The 12,225-nt window shown below is 36.7% G+C and overlaps 1 protein-coding gene across 1 annotated transcript in view; it reads right to left on the reverse strand.

Moving 5' to 3' along the window:
• Positions 1-12,225, reverse strand: part of NRXN1 (neurexin 1) — a 516,697-nt gene that overhangs the window by 214,322 nt on the left and 290,150 nt on the right. The window contains exons 11-12 of the mRNA XM_042051442.1: positions 11,506-11,709; positions 9,297-9,323 (exon numbers count right to left, since the gene is read on the reverse strand). Coding sequence (XP_041907376.1) covers positions 9,297-9,323; positions 11,506-11,709 — 231 coding nt within the window. The remainder of the gene's footprint in view (positions 1-9,296; positions 9,324-11,505; positions 11,710-12,225) is intronic.

The following is a 12,225-nucleotide window of genomic DNA, read 5'->3' on the forward strand; positions in this document are numbered from 1 at the left end:
CTTCTGGAGCTGCAGAAACAGCCTTATCACACAAAGTCCTTGATGTATTTCCATTTCATTTAAAAAAATCAATTTATTAACCTCTTGCTGCTTCTTACGGCTATATAATCATACATTTATAAAACTACGTTCATATTCTCCCAGGTATTTTTTTTCCTAGCATGCCTAGCTGCCTCATGTAGGAAAGCTAATCCACACTTGTAATCCTCCCAGCTGCAGTGACCTGTATTTTCCCCGTTTAAGTTAATCAAGAGGAACGGGAACTGAACACACATGGAGCGTTCAGGAAGCGGATAAACCATGACTGCATAATAGCATAATGCTGCTTTCTCTTCTGGTCTTACTTCTTCTCCCCACAGCTACTCCCATCCACTGGGATTTCTGGTCACTTCTAAGCACTGAACTGTTTTACAAGAGCTATTTACAACGACTGCACAATTTCTTCAGCTCAGTGCCACCACATTCCATTACTGCACTTGCATAATTAAGGTTACTTTTCTCTAGCACAAATTACTTCGTGCATATTGCTAGTTAATTCCACCTACCACTTTGCTGCGCAGTCATTCAGCATTTTGGAGCCCCTCAGAAAATCCTCAAACGCAGCATTTCATTTGATTTTCCTAAATAATCCCACTGCATTTGCAAATAATATCATCTCAGTGTTCATCTTTGTCTCTCAATCACTTATGAATATGTTAGCAGAGATTCCTGTGGGAGCAGCTGGGAGAAGAGCTTTACTGTGGAATGACTGCCATGGCAGCCCACTTTGCTAATATGAATGACATTACATTAGCTTTTATATATTCTTCACCAGAAGAAAATATTATTCAGTTCCTTTGCTATCACTGATTAGAGCAGGATTCCTTGTTATCCCTGCTAGATTTGACTGTAACACCCACTTTCTGTCATGGAACAAAAATGTGAGGATAATTTAAATCACCAGTCCTGAAATGTGATTAAGTCATCTTGCTTCTCAAATCTAAAGGAAGAAAACATAAAAGTAAAATATGAGAAATTTAGGACCTGCTATACATGAAAAAGTTACTTTCAAGTGCTTCTTCCCATTAAAATATTTAAAAGGCCTAGTCTACTTCTTCTGAAAAGTCCTTTTATAAAGGATTTGCTAGGACCAGTATGAGCTAGACATGTATAGCTCCCTTGCATATAAATCAGGATTTATTAATTCAAGACAGTCTATTCTTACAGATCCAGCACATCCTGGAGGCTGCTTTGTCCCTGTTGGTAAAATGAGAGGCTACATGCTTGCAGCAATCTCTGCTTTCCTACCCTCCAAGAGTCCTCTTGTCATACTTAGTATTTTAGAGGATCTCCCGCTCCCTGCTTCTCTTTAAGAGTTCAGGCTGAAGGATCAGAGGGAACAACTTCCATCCACTTCAGGCTGTTCCCTTGGGCTTTGCTTGTGAAACTTTGGCAGCATTCCAGCTCTCAGAGCCCCTTGATATATAACCACACTCTGGCCCTGACTCAGATAGCCCCATATACTTACTAACCTGACAACTATCTATACCTGGTGGGGCAAAAATTAAAGTATACACTGAAATGTCACAAATGGAAAGTCTATTGTTTTCAGCAATCTTAAAGAAGTTTCTGAAAACATTTAGGTGGTAGTGCTAAAAACGTCTTTACCTGAACATTAAACTAATGATTTTTCACCACCAATTAGGGCAACAAATTTTCAAATTTACATAAATTGCTTTGTGTTTAAGCTTTTGCTGTTGCCTTTTTTCTGTGGCTATTTCAGAGCACACCACTGTGCCTTGAGAAAGCCCCAAACATATTATTATTGTATGTTTGATTACTGAGGCTCCTGTTAAATCATCTATGTCTTTAAAGTACCATGAGCAGAACGTGTAACTTAAAAAGATAAAAATAAGATGGATGAAAAGAGTGACAAGACAGGAAAGAAGTATACACACCAAAAAGGAAAACATCTGTTTTATAGTAAGAGAACTTGAAATAATACTTTACTGACAGCCTGCCAGGAGACTAATGGCAATTTTCCCCTCTGTTAGCTGAGGAAGAGCAAACACAGATGAGGTTCTATAAGGAGCAAGTAGAATTCATGCACAGAAATGAACTTTATTGCTGTCCTTCATGCAGAAAGCACTGATAGAGCAAAGCCCTCAGTCCCCAGCAGCCAACCCTGAAAGCTTTGTCAGGGAGAAAGTAAATATTGTAGAGCCTTAAATGGTCAGCCAGCATATCTAAGGCCTTTATTTTCACTTTGATGAAGGTTTGAACTTTTGTTTGCTGTTAATATGATAATTGTCTCCCATGCCCCAGCTAAGCAGATTCAGGCCTGAGCTAGAGAGAAACTTGCGGAGGCTTTGCCACTGGCTTTGACAAATTGTATGTGCAAGACTCTTCTCAAGATTTCTTCATGATAAGCTAAAGTTTTTGTGCTCCTTATTATTTAAAGTTTTTAGTTGGTTTTCTTTTTTCATCTTAACAACTGGAACTGGATAAGGAAGGGGTAAAAATGGAAGCTTTTTAGATAACTTGAGCATTTCCCAGCAAAATTCCTGTGCTAACCAAAACACAGGCTTGAGATGAGAAATCAGTATATCACAAGACTAATTTTCTCAATCACTCACTGAGAGAGCTCACACTTGGAAGTCCAGTGTGCCTTCACTGTTACCTTCTCAGAGTCCTCTCTCAAGCCAAACTATATCCATGTGAAATTTCCCAAAAAACCACAACATAAAACATATTGCAGACCTTTATCATCTTACTTGAATGGCCCGAAAGAACAGCATCCCCTTAGCTGGCATCTCCTATGTTCCTCTTTATGATACTCAGTGCCTTTTCCTCATGCTTGGAACTCCCTAAAACTGGGGATCAGACATTTCCTAGGTTCAACATCCAGCTTGTTTCATAAGCCAAATTCAGGAGAGAATAGTTGTGATGTACATAGCTGAAAGGTGGACATCTCTACCCAGAAACCATTCCAACGTTTCCCTTCAGTTGTCAGAAACATCACTTCCTTCATTGACATAGATTAATCATTCCACATCTCAAGAAGTGATGTTTATGCCTTTCTGTACACAGCATGTACTTTTCCAGGATGTTGTTGCTTAGACGCAGGCCAGATGACTTCATTTTGGGATAGCATAAATCTGTGTTGCTGAAAAAAGCAATGCACTCTCTCTACTAAAGGTTGTTTTTCTAGCATTCCTGCGTTCCCCCCATCCTGTTTTATTCTACAACAGATATCAGAAAACTGCAGCAAGTTAAAATTAACAATTTTGTTAATGGGTCACTTTAGTCAAATTCATCACATAGACTTGAACCTTTTGTGCTGGCAGCAAAGCAATGGGCAATGTAAGAGCAGTACCAGCAGACAGGAAGAGGAAAAAAAGCAGTTTTTAACATAAATGAAATTTTTTTTTTTTTAGAGACAGATGAAATTCTGAAACACAAAACCCAAAGAATAGCATGAAAACTTTTGACAAATGATCAGCAGTGGCCATGCTGGTTCCCTTTACATTCCCACCTAAGTCACTCCAGCCATTCAAGAAACAGCTACTACTTTTCTCCAGAGCAAGTGGGCACAAAGACTGCAGGAAGAAGTGAATACCCAGTGAGCCAATTAATGTGTTGGGCTGACCTGTGCAGCACCATTTCTTCCCACTCTATATTTAACAGAGAAGGAGAAATTAGAGAGCATCTCTTGTAACTGGCTTCTGTGGCTGTACAGAATAAATAATGTGCTATAATGACTTCAGCCCTCCTGATTATATTTATACAGGCAGGCTCTTCTGCTTTCAAACATGGACTTTTTTCCCAAGGTGAGCTGTTTTCAACCTTTGTTCAAAACATAAGGCCTGGAACAAGAGAGAGGATGGTCTTAGTGCAGCTTCAGGACTGACTACTGAGGACTCCAGTGAGAGTCTCTGAGTAAAGCAGCAGTTTTCCTTTTTTTTTGCATGCTGTCTACTAGCAACTATGAAATTGTAATCAGAATTTGATTGAAAGGGGCCAGGTACATTTTCAGTTTTGTTCAATAGCAGCAGAACCTGTTTCTTCAGGAAATTATGTGAAATAGGGGCCTTTAAACTGATATTGCTGAATGAGAAGGAATCCAATGACTTCCTGCTCTAAATCTGCTAAGTATAGGCAAAGTTTTAAAAGAATTATTTATAATTGTTTCAAACTTTATGCCACAGAGGGAAGTTCCTGACTGAACTTGCAGAGAAAGTACCCTGCTGATTTGCTGCATGTCCTCTATGGTAAAGCTCTTTTACATATTTTTGCCAGGCTGTCAGCCACACTTAATGAGGAAAAGATCAAAACTCATGCAATTCATAAGCACTGTGTAAGAAAACAGGCCAAGTACAAAATCTTACATTTTGGGTGGAGCTACAAAATTGAATCATCATAATGATTTTCTACTGCCAAAAACAGCAAGAAAGGGAGTGAATAAAGCATTCTAATAATTCTTTTCACCAGATAGTAGGAAGTTAATACATGGAAATATATTAATGAATTACTTATCACAGTAGACTTTGGAATATCCATAACAGCACAGCTGAAGATTCTGGATTTTGCAATAAAATGCAGTTTTACAAGCAGTAGCTTTCAAAAGGGTGTATAGTCTTCACAAAACATTTTCTGCCTCTTAAAATTCATCTGCACATTGAAAATATAATGCAATTCAACACCATTGCTTGTTCTTTAAAATATACAATTCTCCTCTTATTTACTAATAATCTGACAGAGCTCCTTGTCATGCCCTGGATTTGTAGGATATTTTGACAAGAAGTGCTTCAGTAACAGATGTTTCCAAACAGAATAACTTAATCATCTGTAATGTGCACATCTGCAGAATAGAGAAGTTTTAAAAGGATGAGCATACAAAAGAAGGAAAAAAGATTAAGGGCTATAGAGAAGAACAGAGAATTGAAATGGCATGAGAAAAAAAAAAAGTGAGAAGGACAGTAAATGATATGGAGAATGGGTGATTAACTAGATAGACACAAGAACGAGGGGTGTATGTAAATACAACCACTGAATGGGCACTTAGCTGGAAGAACAAACAGAAAACCCTCAAAGCCCAGGAAACTCTTCCTAATTTGTAAAAGTGGACACCCACCTTGCTCACCCTGGGGAACTGTGTGCACGTTTACTACCATGGTACTCTCTGCTCCCTGACATCCTGCAATTCATAATCATTTCTTCTGACAGTCCTACATTTGAGTATAACTGAATTCAGTGCCATTGCTCTATGAGTTATTGCCTACAGAAGCAAAGCTGTGTAGAAGAAAACTAACCTAAATCTCTCCTGCACTGTGTGCCACAAGCTGAGCAATCTTTCAGAGCACCATTCAAAAACATGTCCTGTGCCTTTTCATATTGAACAAAAGTATCAGACTGGGAAATAAGAGCCAGCTATTTAACAATTAACATTATTAGTGGTATAATGTATCAATTAATAAAAAAAACTACAGGCTTACTCTGCTGACTTATATAAAAATATAGAAAATTTATTTCCAGAAATTATAGCAATACATTAATAATAATAAAACCCCTCACAACCCAAAAGATGAAATAACTTGTAAGACTGGAGATGTCTCTGACAAAAGCATATTGAATATTAAAACCAGCAGCCTTTACAGCTACCTGGATTTTTTCAGATGTTAATGTTTTGGAATTGTTAAAACTGAAACAAAAAAGGAATTTAAATTAAGTCAAGATAGTAGCCTTTAAGTTACAGCAGTGAAAAATATTAAAATATAGCACAGCTGCTTTTGTTCAAAAGTCATTCAGAAGCTGTTATTGAACTGCAATGTAAATTTTATTGGGATGAACTTCTATCTCAGAAATACTACGGAAAAATCCCATTCAGTTCAATAGGATTCACTGCTATTCATAATTTATGCTTAACAGTTTACGATTAAAGGTTAAAAATTACTTCCTTCTTTGAAAAGGAGAAATGTTTTCGGGCTTTTTCAAAATTTTTTTTCATAAATTATTACTAGGCAAGTTTTAAGGATTAGTTTATCAATTCTGTATATAATGTAGAAGAGCTCTACAGCTACCAACTTATTTTTTACAGAATGATTAATGCAAAAAAAAGTTGTTACATTCATATTATTTAAAAGAACAGAGTTCACTGCAGTCTTATTTTTAAATGAGTTCTTTGCCCCGTGAACACTAATACAGAAACCACAGCAGCTATTTCTGTTCATTAAATAAGTTTTTCCCTTTCTCCTGCTGCAGCCTCAACATTGACCTACAGGTACCTGCAATTTAAAAGGACCATTTAATTCACTGCCTGACAGACAATTTAATTTTGTAAACTTGTAGCTCTGAAGAACACAATGAAGTTATTTAAGGATGTACAAGCCCAACATTTCAGCAACAGTATTTTCTGACTGACATGAGACAGATTTCTCATGATGTGTGGTTTTATGGGCGTATCAATCTTCTAACCTAGCGCAAAATGTTTAGCATTCCAGACAGTTCCATAAAATTGGCATGAACAGCCTCCATAGTATTGTTAATGAGACACAAGCTCAGTACTGACCTGATATCTGATTAACATTTTAAAAGTTTAAAAAATTCTGCCCTTCAAACAAGGAAGACCCCAAAATGCCACCTCTTCTGCAAGACAGGACATCAGCTAAAGGGGAAGGCATGACCATGTGTAGAAAAAGTTGCTACCAAAATCTTAGCTCTGTCAGCTGACACTTATTCCTTTGATCTGCAGTGAGCAGAAGACAGGCTTTGGGAGAAAAGGAGAAGAGGAAGAGGTATTTTATTGCCTAGGTTTGTAATTCACAGCAGGAGAAGGTGTTTACATTCACATTTTCCTTTTTCTTCTCTCAAGCTTGTTTATGTTTAGTTTAAGTCTTTGGATTTGTTTTAAAGCTATCTGTCCAAATTCAAACCTTCATCCTGACCTGTTACTAGGCTAGTTATAACTAATGTCTGCCACTCCCAACACTGAGGTTTTATTAACAGGACTAATTTCTAAGTAAAACAAAAATAGGAAATGGAAAAATAAAATTCTGACATGGAGACCAGATTTACTTCTATCAACATAAAATTAGGCTTAATACACATCCAGCTCTCAGCAGAAACAAAAGGAGAGGCACTCAATTATCAAAGTGTTTAGCAAATTAATACTCCAGTTCTGGATGCTGTTGCTTTGAAACAAATTGTGTCCCACTAAACCCCATTATATTATCCAATAAGCATTTTTAAGGACTGCTCAGAGCAATAAATCTCTGTAATCTAAACATTAAAATATAGAAATTGCTCATGAAACATCTGGTTGCTGAAAAACTCCAGTGCAGAGAAGAAAGCAGTGTAGTACTTACCGTACTGAAAGTTCACAAAACCCTGCTCAGTACACACAAGCACCACAGGGAGATGGAACTCATCACCCAAGCTCATTTCTAACAACAAAACCACTATAAACAAACTGTAAAGAAAAATAACTTATGAGTATTGTATACCAAGGATATTTTGTAGAGAGGTCATGTTACTTCTGAATGAGACCAAGAACTTGTAACTGCTAATCCAATCCAGTAGGTACATTCCTCCTCTTTGCAATCTTCTAATTGGAGGCTTATTACTTTGTGTTTGCACATTCTCTTTTGATCATCAAAACTTGCTTAAAAATGAAACCTAGAAGCCATTTAAATTTATCTTTGACACATCATTTAGTCCAAAAGAGATTAAAAACTGAAAACACCTGTTATATTGTGGTTTTATTCCTGGGAGGTTTCCTTAAGTTAGTAACTCTATTTTCAGAGGAATTTTCTGATTTTATTAAGGAAGTTAAGAAAAAAGCAATATTGCTTTTCCTGAGAAAAAGAGGAATTTACCACCAGCAGGCAATCTCATTACAGTTCTGCTCAAAAAGCTGCTTGTCTTACACTTTTTTCTAATTTTTTCTAATTGAGATTTCAGCAGTAGAAAAGAATAGTGTCCTGTGGCAGACCAAGAAAATGCTTCTGAGAGTTTTCATGATTTTATATATTTTAGCGAGTGGAAACAGAAAATATTTGTGTTTATAAGTGAGAATTTTTTACTTTTTTATTATTTTGTTTTTAATATGAGGAAGATATATCTTTATGTCTTGGTAATTACAAGCATTTCCTTTATTGTATTGAAAAGTCTCTCTGAATTTAAGAACAGTTTAAATTAAACATTTGCCCCAAGAAATTTTTCTTGTTTTTAATACAAATGCTGCATTTTTGTTTTGTAAAGTTATTAATTGAAAAATCTATTAGCAAATGGCACATTAAGAATAACTTCAGATCATTGTTTTTCTTTATGGGTTATAAAATTATTAAGGAATGTTATGTTAATATCTTTTAACTCTTACCAACTACAAATGAAACCTGTGCTGTGTTGTTTAGCTTTTTCTCTATTTGCATAAAGCCAGTCCTCTGGCCTGTAAAACCTGTTAGGAAGGGAAACAAAAAAACAACCCAAAACTCAAATCTACCATACTTACTATCAATAATTTTGTTGACACCATTCAGGAATTCCATAGACTCAAAATAAAATCACAGTCCTTTTTCTCCTTTCAGAATATAGCCTCTTAATCCAAATAATATCAGAGAAGTTAAAATTTAGTCCATTCATCTGGCAAATGTTTCCCTCTGTTTCATAAACATGCATATCACAGAGAAAAATTGTTCAATTCAGGGTTTTTTTACATAATTAGAGTGTAAAAAATCATCATAGAAATATGGTTATTCTCAGACTTAATAATGTCCTTATTGCAATGCATGACGTTTCCGTAAATCAAAGATTTAGCAAAACTCAATTGTGCTATAACCAGCCAGTAAATACAGTTAATTGTCTAGGAGGATTGTAAAATAGAAATTTTTGTAGTAAGAACTATTATGTTACAACAGTCTAACCACAGGTTGAAGGTCAAATGTCAGGAAAATTAGGAGGAGCACATGGGGGAAAAATGTGTGACAGCTTATCAGAAATGCTGGTTCAAAAATTCTTTGGCTACTGTAAATAAATTAGCCTATCTAGAATAATACAGTACTAAAAGCAGCATTTCCTCTAGGCTTGTTTACAACCTGTAGAATGCTTCCTTTTTAATATTCCAGTTAATGCTATGTCCTATGGGAAGGACAAAAAACAAGTGCTAAAGATATGATGACTTTTTACACAGTGATAATTAATCATCACATTTCATTAATAAATTATCAAGTACTTGCAAGCTGTCCACAATCTTTGCCATTCTAGTTTGCATATTTTACAATGGTGGAATAACATTTTAAAAAGTTTGAATAGGCACTTACTGGAATTACAGTTAATCCTGATACAGTCTAGATGGGGAAGAATAGATGAAAAATGAAAATTTATCCTTCAAGGTAATAGCTGCAGACATCCAATAAAATCACAGTCCACCCTTCCGGGGACAGACACATGCAAATATGGCCACTCCATATCATCAGTCTTTATGTACTGTTATAACCCAGATATACTGCGAGAGGTCTTTACCCATAGAAACGACAAATAGGGTAAAAAATGGCCAATTTCAAACAAAGCTACATGGTGACAAATCTAAGTGAAAAGTCAGGATTAAAAGTCAAAGATGCTTAACTGAGGCAGGCTGCAACTTTCTCCCCATCTGTGAAAGAACAGGTAATTTCTCTCAGTGCAATTAGAAAGTGCTCCGTCACAATGGGTCATAGAGCAGGCCAGGCCACAATCAGACACCTTGGACAAGTTGTGGATAGTATAACCTCAAAGGCTCATCTTCAAAAGCTAAGGATTGACATACAGAGCTCATCACCCAGCCCCAGAAATAAGGGTTTGTGGGTTTACGTATCCTTAATGTCTAGATTTTAGAAATGAGCAATGACTACTTTAAAGTTATAATAATATAGAGAAAAAAAAAATCACATATTTATAAATTCTCATTAGAGAATGAAGAGAATCTTTTCTATTTAAGAATTTTTTTTTGCCTGACTTAAAAAAAAAAAAAAAGAGAAAGAAAAAAAAGGGGGCATGGGAGGAAGGAACAATATTACTGGGGCACGGATTTATTTACTTTTTATTGACTTTCATGAACGATAGAAGTAGGCAGAGGGTGGTGTTTTGTATGGAAAGTGAACAACCTGCTCTGTGCACGATCCTCTGGTGGGCTACCTGCATTTATCTATTACTGGAAAAAGAAAAAACCAAACCCCAAACCCTACACCACACTACTCGGTTTGTATGGCTACTCCGGGTTTACACCTTTGAGGAACATATATACCATCAAACCTAGATTTTGTTTCCATATAGCTGAGTTTGTCATGTGTCGTCAACCGCATCAGAAAAGTGGTTGCAAACAGCCAAGGAGCAGCACCTGCACAGCCCCTTTACAGAAAGCGCTCGGAGCCTCCCGCCGCGGCCTCTGAGGGGACCGGCAGGGAAGGGTCACCCGCGACACCCTTTGCTCCTCCTTCTCCCTCCTCATGCTAAACACCAGGGCAGAGTTTCAGTGAGTGACACTTGGATGAAGTGGAGGGTTAGGTGGTTATTTTCTTACCCCCCAAGCCCCACCAGTGCTTTCTGGAAATCTGTGACTAAAGTAATAAAGTACTTGGTTCCCTTTAAAAATAGCATCCCCCTGAAGGGGAATAACTGCATAGAATGTGCATTTTCCTGAACTCCTGTTCTCTTTCGGGTCCTGGCTTGGACTTATTCATAAGCCTGGCTGAAGCACTTTTATTTCTTTAGTTACTTTTTTTTTAACACTACAGAAAAACATAATCTGACATTTTGTCCATCATATTTTAAATGAGGAAACCAGTTTTCTTTTCTTTTTTTTTTTTCTGTAAAAGGGCTTGTGCCTCCTGTGTTCACAAGGCTGTTTGCTGAGGGCCGCAGTCTTTGGGCATTGAAGGGTTGTGTTATCGTTCGATACTACAAAAATACCACTACAGAATTGTTTAAAAAAAGAGGAGATGGATTTAATATAGATTTGACACCTAAAAAAAGGAGACCAAGAAATCCATCAGTGGGAGTATCTAACTGCAACATTTTCAGTGTTAAAACCAGAATGTCTTTGATATATTTGCATGTCGTACATTAATTGGTGGAGGTAAAACTGAGCTGACCTACATATATGTTGTTTCTGCTTGCACATTGAAACTGTGGAATTGCTTTTCTAAAGAAATTGTGGAGGGAGACCAATATTCCCGAACCAACAAACCAATTCAGCCAAAAAAATGCCACTGATGAACTTGTCTTCTTTTTTTAGAATACACAACAGTACAAAAATATTGTGATGGGTAATGTTAAGACTAAATAAAGAATACAAAAATGCAAAAGGAAACAAAATAAATTGTAATAATGGCCGTGTATTTGTGTACGTACGTATGCAAATGCCACATTGACGTGTGTTTATATATCATTTCAGTTTACTTTTAATGTTAAAACGGGCTGTTTCATAAATGTTTGCAAGCAAAAAGAAAAATGTAAAGAAAATGTTAATTTCTTGGAGGAAGAGGTTGTTACCTAGGTTGACCGTTAGCTTAACTCGTCCTGCATCCAGCTCTAACCGAAGGGTGTCTGCAGATTCCCTGGAAGTTGTTGCCATTAAAATGCCATAAGCTCGCTGAGACCTGAACCTTAAAGAAACATCTTCGGCCTCTGTGTGCATCACAACAGGAAGCTGTATTTTCATAAACATACTTCCATCATAGCTTAAAATTGTTGCCTCTGGAAACAGAAAGGAGAAAAATCAGTTGTTAAAGAATTATATTCTGTCTACTGAAACTCCCTAGACGTAAGATGGTAAATGTATATTCAGTCAGCATGACACAGAAAAGTTACATTTTACTTTTCATTATTATTACTGGGAAACACAGGCAAGTTGGGTTTGGGGTTTTTGTTAGGGTTTGTTTTGATTTGTTTTTGTTTATAAGTGGCATATCTTGGTGCTTTTTAAAGAAACTAAATTGCTCTTTAATGACCCAGCCAGCCATGCGTGCATCTTCAACAAGATTGGTAAAATCACCTGTAAGGCAATGCTTGAAATACTGGGCCTGTACTACTTAAAATAGGTCAAATCAGCAGAAGAGATTCAGGTAAACCTTACAGACTAACAAAAGCCCATGTCTGATTGTCATTCCCCCTAGATAACCACCTTAGGATGCTTCCTGTATAAACCTATTGGCATTGCTACAACTGTGAGTTACAATTATCATCCAGTGAGCAAAAAATCCTCCTGAAATG

Source organism: Corvus kubaryi, unplaced genomic scaffold (genome assembly GCF_017639235.1).
Source record: "Corvus kubaryi isolate FWS band 111438036 unplaced genomic scaffold, C.kubaryi_AGA036_p1.0 76, whole genome shotgun sequence".
Taxonomy (NCBI): domain Eukaryota; kingdom Metazoa; phylum Chordata; class Aves; order Passeriformes; family Corvidae; genus Corvus; species Corvus kubaryi.